General features: G+C 34.7%; 1 protein-coding gene across 6 annotated transcripts in view; it reads left to right on the forward strand.

Annotated features, from left to right (window-relative positions):
- The window catches only part of NBEA (neurobeachin), a 509,705-nt gene that overhangs the window by 243,075 nt on the left and 242,798 nt on the right, over nt 1-23,832 (forward strand). For all 6 annotated transcript variants that reach the window (XM_037377448.1, XM_037377449.1, XM_037377452.1 and 3 more), the window contains 2 exons: nt 5,568-5,629; nt 18,584-18,648. In XM_037377448.1, the coding sequence (XP_037233345.1) occupies nt 5,568-5,629; nt 18,584-18,648 (127 nt within the window). The remainder of the gene's footprint in view (nt 1-5,567; nt 5,630-18,583; nt 18,649-23,832) is intronic.

The raw sequence follows: 23,832 nt of genomic DNA on the forward strand, positions 1-23,832 counted from the left end.
CTGGTTAATACACATCTTGCTTTCTTTTTTTTTCCCCGCTAATAATTACCTTACTTGGAATAAGAACATCTGTCTTTTCAGTTAATAGTTTTGCATACTTAGCATTTACTTCCTAACTTTTCACCTGTCTTTGTATTTTCCCTCCATACTCTCTCTTTTCAGATCTGTCGTGAACTCACCAACAACTTGATGATTGATTAAAAACATCAGTTTTAATCTAGGTTGACAACATATGGCAGAGAGGCAATAATGTAAATTTCAACTATCCAAGTAATTTTAATTAATGGTCAAAAATGAAATCCTAAGTTTATTTCTTTGATTCTAAGTTGGATTTAGCAAAACATTTCAAGAAAACATTCACCATAAGATTTTGATGGCAGAAGAAAGACATTTTGCAAGAAAAATAAACTGGAAGGAAAACTTGTATTTCCAACCAAAATATCACTATCACTTTTTTCCTGGTACTGTCACAGCCAAAATATGCTTTAGTTTCTGTCATCAGCATGAACTGTCTTTGAAACTTTGTTTAGCCATTACTAACAAATGTTGAACAGAGTAGAAGGGAATAGTCTATTAAAAATGAAGACAAAATTTGTGAGTGGTAATTACCCGCGGAAGAGTCCTACTCTGTCTATTGGCACAGAAGTGAGTGAGGATTATGGGAAGAGTAATTATAATTAATAACTTGAAACAATACAATTTTATTTAAATTACGTGTAAGACTGTATGAGTAGGAAATAGAAAATAGCTGACCTAACAAAAATAGAAGTTAAAAAGGAGAATTCTAGTATTTTCTGATTTTTCTTTTGTCTAACTTAGGACCTAATGCTCATTTCCAGGTACATTGTATGCACTTTTCATATGTTAATAAAATAATGCATATAATAGTATGTCTTTATTTTGTCATAAGCACTTTTTACTATACAAAGCTCCTGTAGTTTTGATGACATGCTGTAAAGGAGTAATAAAGGCCAAGTTTTCTCTGTAAACTGAGTTAAATGGATTAAAGTTTCTGAAGCTTTTTATTTAGCCATACCTGAGACTTTCATATGAGTAGATGCTATAACTGAGTGAAAGATTTCTGCAGCCTCTAAAGTATAGTTAATTGAATCTTTTTTCTAAGTTGAACACAAGATATAAAAACATATAACTTTTGGGTTTGCTAATATTACAATTGATTCCAGTTCCAATAAGGGTTTAAGTTGACACAAAGTAAAATCATTGAAAGAAAATGCAGGCAAACCTTGATAAAGACCAGATGAAATTGTGGTGGTATTCAGTTAGACTCGTACACACATTGTATTAATAATAATAAAAGGAAGTTCAAAACCATGATCTTATTTCATAAGGATTTTTTTAAAATTGATTTTATCAGCCTACGTTATATTTCTTCAAAATAGAAATTCACACTGACTAGTTCAGCATGGCAGCTTCGAGGTTTTGAACCCATGACTTCATTAATGCCACAGGCATGACTAAAATAGTATAGTTGAAATTAATCTTTTTTTAGACATTAATAAGTCATAGTGAAAAGAAATAATTAGCATATCTTTGGGCCAACAGAAGAACTCTGAAAAAGTAGTCAAGTAAACCAGAGCATTTTGAGATAATTGCCAGGCATACATCATTTATTCCAGATTAGCTAAGGTCATGCACTTGATGCTCCCAGTTTTTGCATCCATATATGTGGTCATTGTTGCTATTAAATTGCTGAATTTTGATGGCTATATTTAATGGACTGAGAATAGACCATGAAGGAAAGTACTAAGAACAGCAAATATAAAAAGCACGTACTCCATTCAGTTAAACAGTGACCTTTTTAACCTTGCTGTATGCAGGAAATATCCACTTGTATTTTAGTAATTACATTAGCTTCTTTAAAGGCATTTGATACAGATGGTATAGGAAGAACTTATCTGCAGCCGAAGAATGCAGGCAACAGTTTTAGTTTGAATTGCAAATACTTTTTCTCATTGGAGTTAAGTGGGGGAGAAAGAGAACTGAAAATAGATTTCTGTGCGCTCCTCATTCAGAGAAGCCATTATTTTTCAAAGCTTGTTATCATTTTTGTTTCTCATTATGTTAAAACTAATAAATTGCACACTCTCAAAATCTCTGTCAAATCCTGCAAAATGGTAAAGAGGAAGAATAAGCAGTTGTTAGTGCATTTGGGACTTAGGAAATTATCTTTATTCTGATTCATGTTACAAATTGTATTTTTGATTTTATGAAGGTACCTCAACCAGTTTGTGTCTTCTCTTCTGTCTGTAAAAGGGGAGCAGAACATTTTCCTCCTCCTTTTTTATTTTTGTCTCTTAAAATATATACTGTCTGCTGGAGGAAATTATTTTAGTGTCTGTACCATGCCAAGAGCAGTGAGGCAATTCACGCAAGTTGGACTTAGAACAGTTAGAACAGAGGATAGTGCAGATTTAAAAACCAAAAGGTATTAAAATTATCTTTCTTCTGGTCTATGTAGGGTAAGTTAAACAGGATGGGGATGGTGATTTTTCCTTAACTTACTCCTACAGCATCTGATTATGTGGGATCTTCATAAACCAGAGATTGCATTCTGACAATTTTTCCTAATGGGCACAAATGGATCTGTCTTCCACTCAGTCTGATCTGGTTTTATAATTCTCTACTATGGACTCCACAACAGCTCTGGCAGTAAACTCTGAAGATTAACTGTGTTTTGTGTAATAGGAAAAAAATTGTTACTTATTTGAAATTTTAACTGCTTAATCAGAAATAAACAAAAATAGGAAGAAGCAGGAGGGACACAAAGATAGAGCCCTTGACAGCTAGGAGGGAGGAAATTGAGCATGTAATGGAGGGCACACACTTTCCCTCATGATCTGAGTGCAAGGAGTCCCTGAAGTGGGAACAGGAGTCTGATAAGCAAGAAGCTTACAATGCTTATGGTGGCCCTGCTATGAATCTTTCACATTTCTGTATTCTGCTTTACTTCAAGGAATGTATGGTATGAATACTTAAAGGTCAATAGAAAGTATTTGTTTCTATTTCCTTCTTCCTACCCACCAAGATGCATGGGATTCCCCGTTTTCTGTCATGGCTCCTCCTATTTTTGCTTATTTGTAATTAGAGTGCTGCACACTTGATTTCTGTAGACTGAGCTCTCTGCGAAGTTGTATTCCTTGCATCCATCTTTGATGCCATGAAATTCTTTTATGAAGCTTTCCTATCTCCCTCTATATTTTCACATATGAAAAGTGCTGCTTTCCCTAAGATAGTTATTTGTTTCTTTTTGACATGAAAACCAGCCTCCTAGAATGCCAAGTTTTAAATACTGCTGGCTACGAGAGGTGTTAGTGGCTATTAATATGGGTTGTTTCGTCAGCAGGGAATTACAGAGCTGGCTGCAACTAATGGGTGTGCTGATGTGCTAACCAGATGTCAGTCCTGTATCCTCTTTCTTTTTCTGAATTTCACCAAAATCAGTCCAGTTCTCCTATCTGATGCTAGAATGCTACATCCAAACTTGCAGTTGATTAGATGTGATGTACAAAAATTACCAAGTGATGTCCGGACAAACAGAGAAAATATATCCATTTTAGGTGACATGACCTCTTTACTCAAGCCCATAGAATCATCAGGCTATTAAAAAGTTAGATATAGTACACAAAAAATCTTATTATTTTTCATACTGATCATCATTGTTACCTGGATGACAATTATGAGTACTTATCCCAGCTTTGTGCCATTTTAGATACATTTGTTTTGGTCCATGCTCCAAACTTTTTTTCATATTGTTTGAAGGTACACAGGCAGTATAAGTATCACCAACTGTTTTTGAAAGTTATGAACTTCTACTTTAATGAATTAAGCCAGGAAATAGTCATTGTGTGTTTCTCTTCAAAATGTATATTTTGCATCGACTTTTCTCTTCTTTTTGGAAAGTTGGTGAAGATACAAAGAAATTACTGTTGATGCATAAACTTTTCTTATGTAATTTAATTGGTTTATTTTCCATAACTGTGTATGGTGCTTATTCTGGACACGTTCATTCTTTTGATGAAAAATCAGAAGGTACAGACATGTACAGATTTAGAAGACTGTAGCATGGGAATGTTTCTAGGAGCATTATTTTTCTTTGATCATGTTTTAATACACCTGAGGTCTGATTTTGAAAGATGGTGAGTGTATTAACAGAAAAGATATGGTTTTTAGTTTTACAGAATATGTGGTGGACTCATAATAAACCAGAGAACATTCTATGATAAAATATTTGACGTCTCTGTGCTACCTGCATTGGCTTAACTGTAAAGTTCCGTCTTCTGTTTGGATTTTCTTTGTCAGCTTTCAGAAAGTGGAGGTAGCCTGCAGGTGATAAGTATCCCATTAATCTTTCTGCTCCTCTAGCACTTGAGCATGAGAATAGCTGATCAATTACAACAATTGTCTCCCTAAATGAGCTTTGCACATCTGCCTCTTATTTCATTAGTTAACTGTCTGCCCATATATCTGATAGAATGGAATCCTAGTGGCTTCTTACAGCTTGTTCTGTGTTAGTATACAATAAGGATGGGGTTGTTAGCAAAATGGGCACAAAAGGGTATTTATCTGCTACCCACAATAAATATATGTGCTATTGTGTAGGAGTGCTTTTGTCTCTAATCGCTGTTTGTAGGAACCTACTTAAAGCACATCAGTTTGCTTTTCAGCTTCCTATTTAGTCCTTAGCTGTAAGCCTTAGATGTGTGAATTTATCATTTTTATAGTACAAACAAAGTGTTTCCATGCCTTAAACCTTCATATCAACGTCTGTATGATTTTAGGTAACAGAAACTACCATATATAAAGTTAACAGTAGAAGTGTAATTTCCTCCTTGTCTCTGTACGATGCATCTTTTAAATACTTAGATATTATACCCTTCTCTCAGAAAGTGAATTTGCATTTCCAAAGCTGCAAACCAGTATCTATATTGGTGGTACTGATCATTTAAATGAAGTACAAACAATAAATAACAGTTAGGCTGCATAATTCAAGGTTTGTTTTAAGAAACACGGTCTACAAATTATGGGTTATAATTTTAATAAAGAGAAGATTCCACATGAATGCCTCTTTCATTCACACTCAAGCTTTCAAATACAGGAAAATCAGTTACCAGATGAATTAAAACAATTTCTAAGCAGAGGCCTTATGCTCTACTTGATAACATCTGAATGTTTATTCCTAAGAATTTACAGGATTTAATATTCAAAGATTATTTTCTTATGTTTATAGTAAATTGCTTTGGATGGTATAGATAGGTATTTATTTATTTAGCTAAATACTGAACTAAGCTAAGTACCAAAAAGACTTAATCAAAACACATTCTGTCCTGAACCTGGTATAGATTATTCCAGGTGATTCTTTGTTGCTCTCTGAACATTTAAGTATGTTTGAATCTGAAATTCTTAGATATTTGTGCTTGAAAGTTGTTTTAGTGTATTTGAGTGACAAAAAATACATTACAAATATTTTATGGAATTTCTGAAACCATGAATCTATAATAACTAAATATCACCAATCTTTTAAATTCATCTTTGACTATTTATTGCAGGTCTGGTTTGTATGAAGTCAAGTACTTCAGTGGTTGAACTTGTTATGCTGCTTTGTTCACAGGTAAGACATTCTCTGGTATTAATTGTATTAGTTTCTTTGCATAGTGCCGCATTACTGCCAGCCTAAGAATTCTATCTTGCCGTTTGTTTCTTCCATTTCGTTATAAGAAAATACAAATTAAACTCTCCTGGTAGCATATAAATTGCAGATATTTTTTTATATATATTGTATAGTTTGTCTATATTCATGTGGTATACAAGGTATATTTGCATTCGTTTTGTAGAAGATATGGATGTACTTTATGCACTTTTTCTGTGTATGAACTCACTTTAAAGCCAGTTCCTATTTAGAATTATGTAAATAGGATACTGTTGTCATAATTTAATGTTGAAATCTGCCTTTGAGTTAGTAACTTTTAAAACCTTATTTTGTGGTGACTTTATTACTTTTGATATACATGACAACGTACTGGATATTTTGTGTAGCTTTCAGTATATAAAATTATTAGATAGTCCTCAAGGACTGGCAGCAGGTTATTTCTATTTTAAAAATGCTATAGTTAATTATTGGGGTTTTAGCATATCAGTAATGGGTTTCTCAGAAATCTGAATCAGTTAACATTTTGAGTTGCTTTCACAAGTAAAATACTCAAGACTAAAATAATTCCTCATATTTTTTGGGTTGTTTATATATCAATTTTAATTTTATTTGTTTTGACAGAAGTGTTATTGGCTAATTTCATATATATAGCCTTTTACTTTAAGCTGCCAGTAATAAGTTATCAACAAATATTTTAGAATATTGCTCATTTTGTAAAATACAAGAAAAATATGATGGCCTAACAGATCCAAATAACTTCACAAGTTTTTACACTTCTCTAAAGACTTATTAACAGCATTTCATTTACCAAGTCCCCCGCAGATTTACAATACCAGTTAAACTCAAACCAAGTTAGTATATAAAATGCCCAGGTTAACTTGTTATATTACTATCAAGGAAATTACTTGTTTGTAGCTTTACTTGAGCATTCACTGCTGTACATTGAGAACATGCACCAAAAATGTACTGAAAACAAATGAGTTTCTAGGGGTAATTGAAATCAAGATCTACTTTTCAGGAATCTATCTGAAAATAATTACCATTAACAACTGATTTTGGGGGAGGGAGTTCTAATTTACCTGCTGCTTCTGTTTGCCAGTCCGTAGGTTGTCTTTCTTCATGCTTGTGTCATAAGGAAATCATTAAATCTTGTTTTCCTTTATTATTTTTTTTTCTTTTTGTATCTTCCTTTTTATTTCTTCCTCTTTTAGCCAGGGTGGATATTGGTTAGGGAAAAGTAAAAGAAAAATACATCCCTGGCAGGAATCCTCAGTGGGGTTTGAACTTCAAACCTTATCCAGCAGGGCACTTGAAAAATTTGTTACCTAATGGTGAAGTCCCAGGTTCCAGGAAAATTCCAAAAGATCCATTAAGGCTTTTGAGCTCTATGTTCATGTCATGCAACCTTGGGTTTTTTTGTTTGTTTTTTTTTAGCATCTTTTGAAGCATTTTCTTCAGGGAAGGAATAACTTAGAGTCCTTTCTTCCTAGCCTTTGGTTTTACTGCAGTTCTCAGGAATGAAGTGGAATGTAGCATTAGGATCTAGTGTCTTTGATGGCCTCATCATCTAATCATAGGTTTAACATTACTCATTTGCTGGCTCCAGGAATTCCTGCCATTAAGGGCCCTAGAGATGAAACTTTGCCTCAAATATTGATTGAAAGGAAGAGAGAGAAATTTAAGCTCTTTCTGCAATGCTTTTTCTTTAGACATCCCAGTAAAGCTATGTAACAAATGTAGCTAAATCAATTTGTTGTTTTTATGGCTATTATATGTGTTATTTATTATTTTAAAATAAAAGTGACTATTTTAAAGATAATATTCATATTATACCTGAAATAATGTGAAGAGCCTAATCATTTTGAAGTTTTGAATATTTATTAGTTTTCTTCATTGTTTGTTTGGGAGAACTGCTTTCAATCTACCCAGTTACTTGGGAAATTGCAAGCTTTCAGTTTTTTTACCCCATCTGATACTTCAGGGCTGTTTTCTTATCCTCTAAATAAGGAAGATTTTGTGTGTCCTGATGTTTAGAAGCTAATACCGTTAATGTTCGTTGGTGATGTTAAATGTTTCTACAGGAGCTGGTCAACAGGGGGCAGTAGTGGTGCAAATTGCATTGTCCTCCCCTCATCTTCCTAACTCCAAAAGTATAGCTTCTGTAAATGCCTCTCCTCAGAATATTCTATTTAATCCTATAGGTGTACTAAACAAACAGGTCTGTAGTTCTATTCATCTGAAGTAAAAATTGTGTTCTTTTTTTCTCTTTACATTTTGAAACTATTTGTCAAAAGGAAACATGAGGTAAATGCTATAAAAATGCTAACGCATAAAATGGCTAGAAGAGAATAGGAGACAGCGTAATATCGTAATCGAGCCTATAGCTAACAGAACTTGGAATCAGGATCGTAGGAGATGTGGTCCACAGCAAATGAGGTTAACTCATCTCTATAAAAAAAGAGATAGTGCTGCCTGAGCTTTTCCATATGATAAATTGAGTAATATGAACTGGAAAGACTATGTAAAGTACTGTGGTTTTTTAGTAATCCTAATGTAACTAGGGCTTTTCTTCCTAACATGGGTAAATCCTTCATATTCAAATTGAATGACATTCTACAGATTATATGGGCAAGTTTGAAATGTGTCACTTAAAAGATAGATGACGATACTAAAAACCTTTGAAAAGTGCAATTTTGTTTGCACAGAACAGAGTAACTTTAGACATTGAAAAGGAAAGGGAAATGCGAAGTTTGTTTTCCTTTCATTTGCTACAGCAAATTAGATGCTTTTATGCTCTTTATGTTGGAAATTCCATGTTAACAACTACAGATTAGCAAGGATGTCAGAATTTTTTTTCTTATCTGAGCTCCTGAATAAAATCAACATTGCCAGCGGCTCACGTCCAAGGTATGGTCTAAATTTACATGAAATATCACATTACAAATGTCTGAAGGTACATGTCATGGATAATTCAGTTCATATGGGCAGCCTTTTAGACTCTGAGGGATATGCAATCAAGCCTTTCCCCCAAAGGAATTTGGAGTTTCTGTGAAAAATACATTTTAAGTTTTAAAGGAACTCCTGTAGGGATAGTGAATCATTTGTAGGTTTGAGGAAGAACAAAAACTTCACTCTTTGTACTTTCTGAATCTCTCTTGCACTGTAACTTGCTTCCTTGCACCCATTTTATCTTTTCATAATATCATCTGCTTCATAAAATTTAGGTTAGTTTGAAGGCTTTATTTTCTTTATTTCTTATATAAACCAAAAGCATACACCCAAGTACTTGGAATGTATTTTTTTTCTAGATAATTGATAATAAACACACAATGATTTTCACTTTTCATAAAATAGGCATTTTCATTTGGATTTTGTCTATTTTAACATAAAATGGATGAAGATGTGTTATGTTTGACAAGATCTGTGCTTGATTAGCTGGTCTTTGTTCCCTCAGCCTGGTTGAGCATGTCACAGCTGTGTTGCTGTTGGAGTGGCAGATTTCTTCAATAAAACATACAATTTAAAAGAAAAAAATAGCCAATATGAATTTTTGCAGTATAGTTTCTTCTTACACAGATTTAGAGTTCAATTACTTTTTTCTTTTTTTTTTTTTTTTTTTTAGTTAGCCAAAACACTACAATAGGTTCTAATTGCTTCCAGACCTTCAGCAAATTTTTCTCTTTAGGGATACAGCTTCTGCAGAAACTGAATGATGTTATCCCAAAAGAGTTTTATCTCATGCCACTTGTATTTATCTGTATCTTATCTATTAACAGGGGAAATTTATATTCTTAAACAGAAAATACTGTCTTAGTATTTAAGACATCTTGCTACTTTACCTGTTTAAAAATACAACTATTATAATGGATAAATGGTTACTTTAGGGAAAAAATACTAGGTCATTTGTGGTTGTAGAATACATGTAGAATACCAGTCAAATGTTCACAATTTTGTAGCTTTCAATACATTGTTCTGTTGACTCCACCACCACCCATGTTGGATGTTTGATCAATATGGTAATTCAGGAGCCTCCAAAAGAAATATCAAAACTTGAATGAAAATAATCCACTTATGAATCACTATGTTGAGGAAAAAGATTTATTTTAGATGCTATCCTTTATAAATAGGCTTTTTTTAGAGAAACTATATAGGGAGTGAAGAAAAGGATATACATAACCAAGAAATGTTTTTCTTAAAACTGGCAATTAAAACCCGTTTGGAGATTATCAAATACATGCTGATATATAGTCCCTCTTATAATTAAGCTGTAAATTCTATAAATTGCTTACTTTTATGAAAAATTGTAGAACTTAAAATGACTTAATTAAAGCAAACTATCCTGAGAGTATATCCATAACTTGACAACTCCAGTATGTAATTAATGGGTAAACTGAGCTTCAGCTAAGTTTTTCAAACATTGGTTGACAGTATGAGCCTCATAAAGGAGTTGTATCTGTCTGCATTGTCTTGTCTATTAACCTGGAAACTTAGAAGCTGCTTTGGCTGAATCCAGTCTGTCTCTCCATACCACAGGCAGCCATTCAGTACATACGTTATCAAAAAAGATCTGTGAAGGATCTGCTGCCATGCAGCACAGTCCATAAAACACTTTCTAGCAGTTTGACGCATGTAAAAATGTAGTAGTTGTATACTACTATATATACTATATAAATGAAAACTATAATGAAGTGGCAAAATGGGGCAGAAGACAGGAGAGGGGAAGGCAAATGAGTGCATTTGCCTGTTGTCCTAAGTGACAAGAAAAAAACTGAAACAATATAAAGAAATTAATCTCACTGCAAGGGGAGGTACAAAAGCAAGCAAACAAGAAACAAACAAAAAAAAACCCAAAAATGTGCCTTACCAGTGCAAGTTTGAAGGAAATTCTCACTGAGGAAATCTGGGGGTAGGTTTAGCTCTGGCAATATAGGAAGACCCATCAACCAGGCAATGGAGACATTTCAGTTCGCACAAACACATCTACATGTACATTCTGCTTCAAAGTATGGGATAGATCTTGGGCTTCAGAAATTGGCAGCTGCCCGACACAGAAACCAAGCAGAAAAAGAAATCCTTTCAGGTCCTACAGCTGACCATAAGCTCTGAAATGTGGGATTCATACAATAGAAACGCAATCCATACTTCTTGATACTAAACGTATCTATTCAAAGCTTTCTAGCCAAGTTTAAGTAGGAATTGTCAAGCTCTGCTGTACAGTGCCTTCTTATCAAGCACCATCCTCACAGGTATCTTACCAGGCTCCATCTTCTTAAGAAAGTTAGCTTTATTTCTGTACTACACTATTTGTATATCTACTTTACATTTTCATTTTATGCATTATTAGAAACCTTTTTGTAATAATTTTGTATTTGTTTACTCTTGTTGCCAGTATTAGATTCAACTTGAGTTATGCTTGTTGGTCCTTATTTACTAGCTCCAACGGTATTCCTAGAGTTCTCATACTCCTTAATTTTTCTTTGATAAGTGACAGCTTTTTCAGAGTAACTGTGATAGCAGCACATGAACAGAGTGCTTGCTATTTTTCTTTTTGACACCAACGGCAGTAGGAAGGCTGAAGACAAGTTAAATAATGACAGCTTCTCTTAAATCTAAAGAACAATGGACCTGAGACTTAATCTATCTAGGAAATTAAGTCTGGTATAACTTCAATGGTGAAATTAAGGTTGGTTATGCAAATTCCTGTGGAGGTGTAAATTTTTAATCTTTCTTTTTCCTAATCATGAAACTATTTGGCTATGTGTTCACATTGTCCTTTTGAATAACCCAGTGTCTCTGTACCAGTGCAACTAGGAGGATATGGTGCTTCATATCATATCACTGCAAAAGTCTGAATTAAAATATAATGTAGAAGGGAATGACAGAAACACAGAATGGTCAGGGTTGGAAGGGACCTCTGGAGATCATCTAGTCCAACCCCCTGCTAAAGCAGGTTCTCCTACAGCAGCTTGCACAGTCACATCCAGGTGGGTTTGAATGTCTCCAGAGAAGGAGACTCCACAGCCTCTCTGGGCAGCCTGTTCCAGTGCTCTGTCACCCTGACAGTAAAGTTCTTTCTCATATTCAGAAGGAACACATAATATATGTTACAGTTTGTGCCTGTTGCCTCTTGTCCTGTCATTTGGCACTACTGAAAAGAGCCTGGCCACATCCTCCTGACACTTGCCCTTAAGGTATTTGCAGACATTGATAAGGTCCCCTCTCAGTGTTCTCCAGGCTACACAGGCCCAGCTCTCTCAGCCTTTCCTCATCAGGGAGATGTTCCAGTCCCCTCATCATCTTTGCAGCCCTCCACTGGGCCCTCTCCAGTGGTTCCCTATCCCTCTTGAACTGGGGAGCCCAGAACTGGACACAGCACTCCAGATGCTAATGAACATAAACATGTATGTTCTGATGTTGATTTAGGGCTCTTCACAATCCAGAACACGGCCTGTACACAAATAGGTTATTATACTCATTTAGTGTAATTTCCAAACCAGAAATGAACTCCTGGACAAGCTACAGGGGAGGTAGTAAACTTTTTCCTTTATGTTTTTTTTCTCTAGAAATTGAGTGGTTTGTTGGGAGTGATTGTTTTATGTTTTATGTTTGGGTGGGTATTTTTTTTTCTCCCTAATGTTTCTTACTTGCTTTATAGAATTCTACAAGAAGATTATCATTTTGAATTGTCTTTTTTTTTTTTTTTTTACACTAAAGGGGTGTCAAAGAATTTTCTTGCATTAATTCCTTGTCCATGTGTGGAATGTCTTCCAGACCAATCTGGCTTCATCTCTTGGCCATCTGCTTCTGATAATCTAACTTTCAAATGGAAACCATCAGTGTATTCTTTTCTACTTGTTGGGCAATTTTACTTTCTTGATTATTCTGTGAGATGTTCTTCCAGATCCCCATACACTCAGAAAACTACTGTGTTTTTCCTTTAGTAATAAGCAGCATCTCTTCCTCAATATCTTTCATACACCAGTCATCACAGAACTTCTGGTCCTTTCTCTTGCCTGTCCTTGTCAGAGTATTTTTGTCAAAAAATGTCAAAGAATAAATTTATTACACATCAGCAAGATGCTGCTCTGAACCTCTTCTAGATTAATGGCAAAACAGGCAGGATCAGGAAACTGTAAGAATTAATTTCCCCGTATCCTAATACGACAAGGTGTCTTCCCCTGACTGCTCTACTAAGTTGCCTACAATTGAGAAAAATCTTAGATCAGAGGAAAATACCTAGAAAGTCAGAAGTCATCAGCTGGTATTTATTTCTTAAAGGGCTGAGAAAGGCTGCAAAAGCTCATTATCTGAGACCATCATTATTAATAACTATACCATATTTTTTGTGGGTTTCACTGTATATACAGTGGAGACAATGTGAAGGATAGTTTTCTGTACATCAAAAGGTCTTCTTTTTAATGGTGCGTTTTGGAAGACTTCAGATTAGTTATTCACCTTTAACATTAAAGATTGGTTGAGTAATAAGTGGATTGGCTTTTATGATTGATAGCCATACATAGCAACACAAGTTGTTAATAATAATTTTAGGGTCTCTTAAATGACAAACTATTTTTCCAGTCACGAAGTAAGCTCTAGAAGATGCGGATATGCGTGTGTCTTCTAACGCGTATCTTCTGTCTGTATTAGAATATGTGCAGAATTTCCACAAGGTGGTGAATGTTAATATTATATCATCTAAATAAATTTGGCTGTTTCCCTAGTGTTGTTTGGATAATGTAAATGCTTTTGCAATTGTGGATTTTTTTATTATTATTCTTTTCTTCTAAGGTACCAGTGAAATGTTCCTCTGGGAACGTTTGACTTAATTTCCAAGATAAATTAGGCAATTGCCACAGGTGATCAGAAGGGCAATGTGTCTGTATGTTTCCAAGAAAGCAAGAAATTTACATATTACTCCAAGTCAGGAAAATAAAGGAAAAATAAGGCTTTAGTCTTGTGAAAGTGAAATTTAAAACTTCCTGTTGCCTTTGCTGCATTGTTAGAGTCATATTCACATAAATAAGTGCTGTGAAAGTTTCACATTCTTTTCCTTTCTGTGATTTGGCCAGAATCCAAAAGAAGTATTCAAATACTTGCAGATTTGCCTCCCAGGAGGATGCCATTCTGCAACTTCCTTACTATGGGAAATAGTCACTTTTAAAGTGGATGACCTATCATAAAATCCAAAAATTGATCACAATTTTACTTGAAAGGGTAGACCAAAAGTACGTTTTATTTATCATCTATCAGCCAGATACATCCGAGTGTGAGAGAGGGATAAAGGCAGTGAATTTGGAATACTTAGATCTGATTCTAATTCCAAACAGTAATGGAAGGTTTTAAGACTTCAATATCTTTAAATAAATTCTTCTAGGAATGGTAGGGACAGCCCTATGATCTTAAAAACTGTATAATCTTCTCAAAAAATTATGAGTAATCTGCTAAAAATAATTATGAGGCTGTACCTTAAATTCAGTTGTTTTTTTCTGCTTTTACCTACTTTTAATGGACATGGTTTTCTGCCATTTCCTTCAATCTTGTATCATTTCCTTTAAATCTTTCCTCTCAAATAAAGGAAGTTATTGGTGATTTTAGAAGGTAACTTCACAACATGGAGTTCAAACCTTAGCTAACCTACATGCATGTTGTGAATTGCAAACACATTTTTATGGAATTTCCTCTTTTGTCTCCACATAAAAGGTAGCACCTGCTCTGGTTTGTACAAGATTTTTTGTCTAAACATATTCAAGGGCCTAGAAAGGAGTCAATGGAGAAGAATTTCACCTGTCTCAAGGAGTTATGACAGTGACTGAAGTATTGAGATATGAACTGAATTATTAATACTTTAGACTAGAAAATTCAGTAAAGGTTCAGTATGACAAAAGGGCAAAAAATAGATCAGTTTAAGAAATGGAGAAGAGAGAATTCCACAGAAGATACAATTGATCGAGACAGTGGCACCTGTAGTGGAAGGAGAATTGTGGGGTGGTTACTACACCAGGTATCTGTCCACTCAGTAACCGCAGTTTGTTGAGAAACTTGTAATTTGCGATACAATCTTAGACTTCCTTGCGGAAAGTGGAAAGGGTAAGAGTTCCTATGTAAATTATGAAAACTCTGAGAATCACTATTCCTTTTTTTTTATAAAGCTATTATGTCAGGCTTATTATTTATTATTTTCACAATATATTTTTAAAGAAATTCCCTAATCACCATGAATAAAAATTTAAAAAAATTATTGTAAGCAAAAGTTAATTTGGAAAGAAGTATTATATAAACTAAAAAAATAGTTCTTAGCATGTCAAGCCTAGCTGTTCCTTTTTTACTCCTTGGCTATTATTTTTCACCTGTGCAAATTTTCTGGTATCAATTTAAGATTTGCTAAATTTGTTAATACTCTCTTCAATTTAAGATGTTGCTAAATTTGTTAATACTCTCTGGTGTCTTTTTTTTCCCCATTTTTATTAGTGTACTGAGAATATTTAAAAAATAGGATTAGGAAAATATACTCAAAAGTAAAAATTGTAAGAATATCAGAGAAGAAAAAAATGTTCAAAATGGTGTGAATTAAAAAAAACCCTGAATTTCAAATAATATCTGTACTATGTTATGGTTCAATTTTTAGAATTTTCAGCCTTTTATTCTCATCCCAGTTTTATTCATCTTGTTCTCCTCTGCATGGACAGTTTCATAATAGGATTCAGTCTGAACCTTCTGTCAAGGAACATGTACTCATGCTTTCTGGGTGCAGTGATGCTTTTCAAGCAACAATAGAATAGAGGAGGACAAGTTAGGTGGGGACAGGGGTTGGCAATTGCCAGTATCCTGATGATTTAGTACGTTTTTGATGTCTTCAATAGAAAATGGCGTAATATAAAATATTCAGAACATAACCATACGGGAAAGTAATTTAACTGAATGTCTAATGTTACAATGTTTAATTATTGTGTACGAAGACTTATTTTTATTTGTTTCAACATTAATAAAGTTAGAAATGAAATTTGGTATCTTCATTCTGGTTTTAGTACAAAGAAGTTATGTGTCATCATTCTTGAACACTGTCTGTGTTAGTCTCTGAATGTGCCTCTGACTCTGAGTCTTCTACACCTTACCTTGTTCTGAGAGGTGCACTGCTGGCACTGTCAATCAGGAACCCCAAAGGAAGAAAGGTCAATACATTCCTCTTGTATAGAAGAAATTCTCTGTTACATATTTTTGTCAAGTCTTCTGTTACTTCAGCATGTAATTGGCATCAACACTTCCGAGGCACAGAAGTGTCTCCCAACTCTTGTTTAAGGCCCAGAAGATTCTGGATATGAACTACACAAGAACCACCTGAGATGTAGTGTAGTCATTCAAGAACTTAGCTGCTAATAACCAAATAGCTATACTATGATTCTACTTGCCTATAGCATAAATTTCCCACCCACCATCACTGTATCCATTACATTTGGTGTTTATCTTTCTGGTTTTTGTATCTTGAGGGTGAGAAATATTATCTTAAATTTCACAGAAACTCTAAAAAAAAATTGCTGCACATTCTTTGAGCATACAACTCCACATCTTAATTCAGTTCTTAAAGTTCATGCAGTGATCTGAATGGCTATTGAAATGCAACTATAATGCTAGCATTTCTAAATATTTCAGTTTATTGTTGGGGGTTTTTAAAAAGAAACTGGAAAAAAGAAAACCTGGTGCCTCTTCACAACTACGGTTCACCTCTCAGGATCATGAATCTTTTATATTAGATTACACCTAAAATGGAGAGGAAATTGTAGTAGTAATAATTATTCCCCTATCTGTGGGTTAATGGAAGGTTAGGAGTTTGTAGTGGTATTTGTAGTAGTGAGTTTGAAGTGAAGCAATGCATGAATCCTGGTTTCTTTCTGGTTCTGCATCAGTACGTTTTCCACTAGTTTTTGGTAGATAGTTGGGCAGGTTTCACACATTTTTAATGTGAATATTTACTTTGGATAAATTGCTGAGATTTTCCACCTGTGGGGACATAAGAAGAGATTTGTTTGCTTCCACATAGATATCTAATGCCTCTTTAGGTACCTTAAGATATCCAGGACATCTTGGATGTCCTGCAGTATCTGAGATGTGCACTGAACAGTAAGATCTGAAAAAATACATGCAAGAATTTCTTGGTCTTTTGCAGACACAGGTAGACCCTCTGTCTCTCTTTAAAAATTTAATCAGCATGCTTTCTTCTAGCTGTCTTTAAGAAGCCTTTTTTCCTTTCTTTTTTTTCTTCTCTTTTCAACTTCTTTCCTGAATTGTAGTGATAACAGTTCTGTTTTCTTCACTGCAAAGTCATAGCAGCTGTGGTGCAGAAAATCATCTCAAAAGAAAATGCTAACAGTTTTTTTTTATATAGTGTACAGTAAAGGGCTCTGATTTAAAAAAAATATATAATGATACACCTCAAATACTGTCTCAAACCCAGACTATTGTTTCTTCCATTGGCACTAGTTGCCTATGCTTAGGCAACTGAATCCTTTTCTTTGTAGTTTCTCAGAGTAGCTTTGTACTGTACCAAGGTAATTTAATTGCTTCCAGAAATTAGATCATTAGGCTTGCTTTGGTTAGTGGATTTGGAAAAGAACAAAATCAACAGCTCTGAAGAAAGGACCTGTTACAATGGTTTTCTAGACCACAAGCTAGAGTCTTGATACTCCACCTTCCCTAACCAGGACTTACCTCTTTAGTAATGGGTTAAGAGTATGTTCATGATTTGAGTATTTCAGTAGCTGCCTCTTATAAAATCAATCATGAGTACAAGATAATTCTTGCTGGTTTTTTGTAAGATGCATGACTTGATCAAATCTGTGAATTACTATGATCAGTAAGAAGCACCATGCTGATTAGTGATTAGTTTTCACAACTATTCTTTGAGAAAATTTCCTTATCTGTACAAAGGTATCTTTTTTTGCCCGTATCAGGAAACAAGCATTAGGAATTTCTGCATGATTTTTTTAGTCCTGTAAAAAATTAAATGTAAAGCAGAATAGTTCTGTAACTGTAGCTCTCTCTACCCATTTCTGTTTATAAGATGAAGTCTCAGACTAGATGATTTATCTCTGAACTGTTTTACTTTTTTTTGTACAAAAGATGTATTTTGATTTCTTTTTTTCTATATGATGAAAAGGAATTGTTTATTACTCTTAAAGTTTTAAGGTATTGTCCCAAAAGAAAGCAATCTTCACTTGCTAGAGAGATGTCTCAACCTTTTTTTATCTCAAGTATCAAAAGTCTGTTGGTGTGATAGAGGCAGTGATAGAAGCTGTTTGTGATGCATTGAGAATTTTCTCTTTAACTTAGTGGTATATGAAATAGAACTTGTTATCTTTTAATATTGATTAGGTGGTTTAAATTAGTTTCAAAAGTTTATCTTGGAAATCCATGTTAACAGTAGAAGAATTTTAAAAACTCAGTTTGTTATTAGCAACTGGTTTTGTTTTCATTTGTAACGGGGCAGAAGCAAAGACTGAACTCAAGGAGGGGTGGGTGGTATACACATTGTTGTCTGCCCTATATGATAAAATGTACAAGGTGTAACAGTGAAGCAACATGAAGAAACTACTGCTGTCATACTTTGGTGCACTTAATATGTTCATTGGGCAACTATGAACTGGAGAAACAAGACGTATTTTCATATTCTCCAGACAAGGAAACTAAAGCTTGCTTAAGGGTGAAACAGAAAACATGACCACCTAAAAGTTATTTGAAAATCAAAACAAATTAGAGTTTTTAAATGATCAAGTCATTCTTCTTTGAAAAGGAAAAAAAAAAAAAGCATTAAATTAAGAAGTTCAGCCTATATTCAAGCTCCTTAGGAAGTCATCAGGGTCAGCTTCAGAAATGTGGTTTAAAATCCTTGGGTTTTGATCATGTTATATTTTATCTTCTTAGGAATGGCAAAATTCTATTCAGAAGAATGCAGGACTTGCATTTATTGAGCTCATCAATGAAGGAAGGTAATTAATTTTAAAGCTTTTGAACAAGTAGTCATTTTGCATTTATTCCATTGGGTGATAATACTTCCTCACCATCTGTTCCAAAAAGATTGTGTAAAGGCCATTTTAATTAAGAGATTTATTGTATAGATACTTTATATAGCAAATATTTAATATGGAATTGTATAAATTCTGAAAATTTTGTTTATTGACAGAAGGAAATAGAGCTCCCATGAACTGTATATAGGTTTGGGTTTATTTGAGAATTGAACCACCATTTTCCAGAGCAGCAAGGTTGTTTTACCCAGACAGTCCAGGGACCCCAATCTGTAAACCCATCTGCTGCTCCATCTGTTTTAGGAGCACTGCATTCATTGTACAGATGCACTTCTCTGTACTATAATTTCAAAAGGAATTATTTTACCTAGAATTTCTGGTCCAAATTGAGTTCTGTAAAACACGCAGGTTATTATGTTTATAAAAGCAGTCTTGCTTTTGCAAATTCTTAAGATACTTTATTATCACTCCCCAAGTAATTTTAATACTGTGTCTGTCTTTTACTCTGTGCAATGTTTGCCAGTACTTCCAGCCAGCAAGCTGGGCAGCAAAGGGGGACTCTTTGGCCTTCTTGGTAGTAGAATGCCAAAGACAAATGGAGCCACTTGTCTAATGTGTGTGACACATATTGGCCAGTACATTAAATCCCTTTGAAACTAGATGTCTTGATATGTGCAGCTGGAGAAAAAAAAAAAAAAACCAAAACATATAGCAATACACCTGTTGAAGAGATGCTGTCATTTTAGGTGTGGTTTCCTTTGGTATGTCATTACCAAAGTAAAGTATCAAATCTTCTCTTTATTAGAGGATATTTTTTTGTCTTGCTGTGATATTTCAGTGGTTAAATCATGCGTTTATTTAAAATTAAGTTTAGAAAACACTAAGGTATAGGAATATGAATACCTTGAAAAGAGGAACTTGTAGCTTATCACCCAGTTTTTGCTTGGTGCAAATTCTTTCAGATTCCCTGTGCACACTGAAGTTACACCACAATATAGCAATTGGAAATTTAGTCTTTTCTTTGGAAATTCTTCTTGCTGTGAAGTGGCAATATGAGTTTACACCATAATAGGACTCACCTGAGTGGGTCATGTACTGCACATTGTACAATAAATATTACATGATAATAAACTGAGTAATTGTAGGAAGCTTATGTTCTTGGATAGTAATACAAATAAATAAACATGAAAATAAATTTCCTTTTGACCCTTTCTATTTTCTCAGCCAGGCTAGTGAGTTCAGATATTATTGCATGCTCGCTATTGATAAAATGCTTATTCTGAACAAATCCTACATCTGCATATTTTTAGCAGTCAGGTATTAAGATATCAGTGAACGCTCTACTCCCCTCTAACAAAAACTTTTCAAAACATCATAGTATTTAAGAACTGCTGCTTAAATCCAGTCAAAGGAATGTTTAATCAAACTGCCCTTAGACGCATGTTCCTCCATATACTTTTGTCAGAAAGGTGTTTTAGAACAAGTGTGTGTGCATTATTAGAACACTCGTCTTTGCAATCAGCCCATTTGTTTTTAATTTACCCTTTTGGGTATAAAGATAACAATCCTTTAACTGGAAATTGTTATAAATATTTATTCTGCTTAATAGCTAAACTTGTGAATGCAATTCATCAATCATAGCTAGAGAATGCAATTGTGCAGTTGTCAACAATTAACAGGACATAAACAGTTGATGAATGTGCAGCTGAATTAAAGTGCTCCCTAGGATAACCTGAAATTATAAACTGGATCATTTAAAGGAATCTAACAAAGGGTCTTTATAATTAAAACAAAGCAGGCTTAATGGGATGTAAAATTGCATATAATCGCTGGGCAATAATGATTGAATTTTAAATTATTAAAAGCAAAATGAAGACTAAGAATATTTTGAAGGACTTTCTAAGTAAGATTTTGAGAGACCTGGGTAAATAAATCAACAGTTTTGAGAAAGCTTTTTCTTTTGACGTAGAGGAAATGTTTAGGTGTAATGCAGAGGATAATAGATTTTACTGCTTTCAGTTAGATATCAATCTTGTTTAATATATGGATGCTATAAGGTGATTTTCTGATTACCTAACTTCTGTTGATTTTGCTTGAAATAATTCGAGTGTCTTTCTGATCTTTGACTTCATTAGAAATGTTCTGAAATACAATATTTCAGTTTAGTTGTAGTTAAGAAAAAGCCCTGTCAATTTAATGAATGCATCTTCATTTTACATCAGTTGATTTACTGTGTTTGTTTCTGTATTTTGTTTTAGTTACTGTTTTGTTAGGAAGGTCTGAATGACACATTTGTAGGATTCAGCATACAGACACTGATACACTTTTCTAAAAACAGGAACTGTTATAACAGTTGTTAGTACAACAAGAGTATCTGACTGTAGATTTGAATTAATACTTTCAAGGAAAACATATGCAAAGATATTTAATTTGGAAGTGTACATGTCTATAATATATCTGAAAGATTTAGAGATATTCTGGTTAGGATCTTGAACTTTATGCTGCTTTTTAATAAGTCTCATGCTATGAATATGTGATATTGAGGGTATCACACATGTCAAGAGCTTCACTGATAGCAGCTTAATTAGGATTTCAGATTTACGTTAGGGTATATACACAAGCAGGCTTCTTTATTTAAGAGCTGGATGCATTTACAATGTTGGCTGTAAAAAGAGACATGAAAAGAGTTCTTTAGGAATTATGTGGTAGGGAGATTACAACCCATATTTAAGTGGGGTGCTGATGGATAAGGTCAAAAGAAAAGGGTGTAGGGTGACAACAAGAGAAAAGATAGGAGCACCCACTTCAAGTAAATATGTATGCAAATGCATACAACTTGGGAAACTAGCAGTAGAAATTATTCCACATGCAATCACAAAACTATGACATCAGTGGAATGAATGAGGTTTGGTGGGAGGGCCTGCACTGCATGGCAGAAGTGCTACAATTGGACAGATACATGTTCCTTGGGAAATAGAGGCAGAGAAAGCAAGGAGAGAATGTTGCCTTCTCTGTGAAGGAGTAGCTCAGATGTGTGGAGCTCTTCAATGGGTTTGATGATAGTCTGGCTGATAACTTGCAGGACAGGATGAGAAGAGAGTCCTGTAAGGGTGGCATTATGGTGAGAGTTTGTCACAGACCACCCATTCAGGGTGAGAGAAAGGAAGAAGTATTCTTTAAAAAATTTGAGGAAGTATCCGGATCACAAACCCTAGTTCTCATAGGGATCTTTAACCTCTCTGATATCCTCTGGAAGTGCCACAGGGTGGGATGCATGCAGTCAGGAAGATCTCTGGAGGGTGCTGGGGATGACTTCTTGATACAGGATGAACCAATTAAGAGTGACACACAGCTGGATCTGCTGATTTTGAATGTGGTAATTAATGTCACCTTTGGCTGTAGTTGCTATGAAATAGTGGAGTGAGGATGTAGCATAGTACAGACTTCATGAGTGCAGATTTTAGCTTATTTAGGAAACTGATAGGTAGGATTGCATAAGAGGCAGATATGGAGGTCAAGAGACCTCTGGAAAGGTGGCAGGCCTTTAAGTACAGCATCATCCAAGTGCAAGAACAGGAAAAAAAAGTCTGTGTATCAAGACTGGTTTAGCTAACCAAGGAAATTATAGTAAAGCTCTGGTGTAAAAAGGGTACACAGGAGGTAGAAGTAGAAGCAGGCTAGAAAGGAGGAATTTAGAAACACTGCTTGAACATGTAAGGAATGTTGTCAGGAAGGCCAACACAACTGGAAATGAGACTTGAAAGATATCAAGGGCAACAAGAGCTTCTACCACTTCATTAGTGGTAAAAGGCTGACCAAGGAAAATGTGGCCTGTTGCTGAATGTGATGGATGATTTAGTGTTATATGAGACTGCAGTGCTCAATGCCTTACTTGCCCCAGTCTTCACCAAGGTTTCTCAAGTCTCTATTTTTAGTGAAAGTGTTCAAGGAGGAGAACCACCAGCAGTGGATGAGGATTGAGTCAAGGATTCCTTGAGATAGCTTGTTCTATGCCATACCATACTATACCATGTCCATAATACCTGATGGGGTACATCTGATGGTAGTGAAAGTCCTTGCAAGGCTGATCACTATTACCTCTGAAAGGTCAAGGAACTTGGGCCAGGTCATAGGTAACTGGAGAAAGGTAAATGTTGCACCCATCTTTAAAGTAATCCACTAAAGCCAGAGAACTGTGAGCTGGTTAGTTTTTCTTCCGTACCTTGGAAAACCATGTAACAAGTCCTTTTGGACCACACTTTTGGCTGCATGAAGGAGAACGTAATTGAGAACAGTCAACATGGATTTAAAAAAGCTAGACCACGCGTGACCAACCTGTTTGTCTTCTGTGATAAAACTGGATTTGTGGACATGGGGAGAGCATTGTACATCTTACCTTGACATTGGCAAGGTTTCCACATTGTGTCCCACAATATTCATGTATTGGAGTTAGAACATTACATTCTGAATGGATGGACAACTAAATAGGTAGAAAACTGGCTGCATAATGGGGCTCTGAGGGTTGTGATTAATTGGTTGTACTCTACCTTGATGCCTTTGACAAGTGGAGTACCTCAGGGGTCTATCCTGCCTAAGAGATGGATGTTACAGATCATTATCTATTAGTCTTTCAGAATCCGATTACTATCCTCATCTTCCATTTCCTTCTCCCTTTATGTTTTTACAACACTCACCTCTTTAAAGAGATGACCTTGTTCTTTTATTTAAAATAATTTCCTTGATTACTTAGATAATTTCATTATTTTAAATAGCAGGGGTAGTCAGATCATAACATACATTTGAGGAATCATGAGACTTTATTTCATCTCAGATTTAAAATTGTAAGCTTTGTTTCTGTAATTTCATCTCTGTACCTAAGTGTGCTTTCTGCCTTTGGCCATGAAAATATATACTTTTGCATATCCACCTAACTGGATCTCCAAGCATACTTAAAATTCACAGGAGGCCTTTTTCTTTTAAACCTTATTTTGTGGAGAGGTTTCACTAATTTCCTGGAGAGAGTAGCAGAATGTTTAAATAGACTGGAAATTTGTGTTTGTTTGAATTTAGATGAATTGCTGATTAAATCCTGAAAGGAAGCTAATAAAGACTTACATTCTTTCCATGTTACCTCAACTAGGATTGTTG

The sequence above is a fragment of the Falco rusticolus genome, chromosome 2 (assembly GCF_015220075.1).
Source record: "Falco rusticolus isolate bFalRus1 chromosome 2, bFalRus1.pri, whole genome shotgun sequence".
Classification (NCBI taxonomy): Eukaryota; Metazoa; Chordata; class Aves; order Falconiformes; family Falconidae; genus Falco; species Falco rusticolus.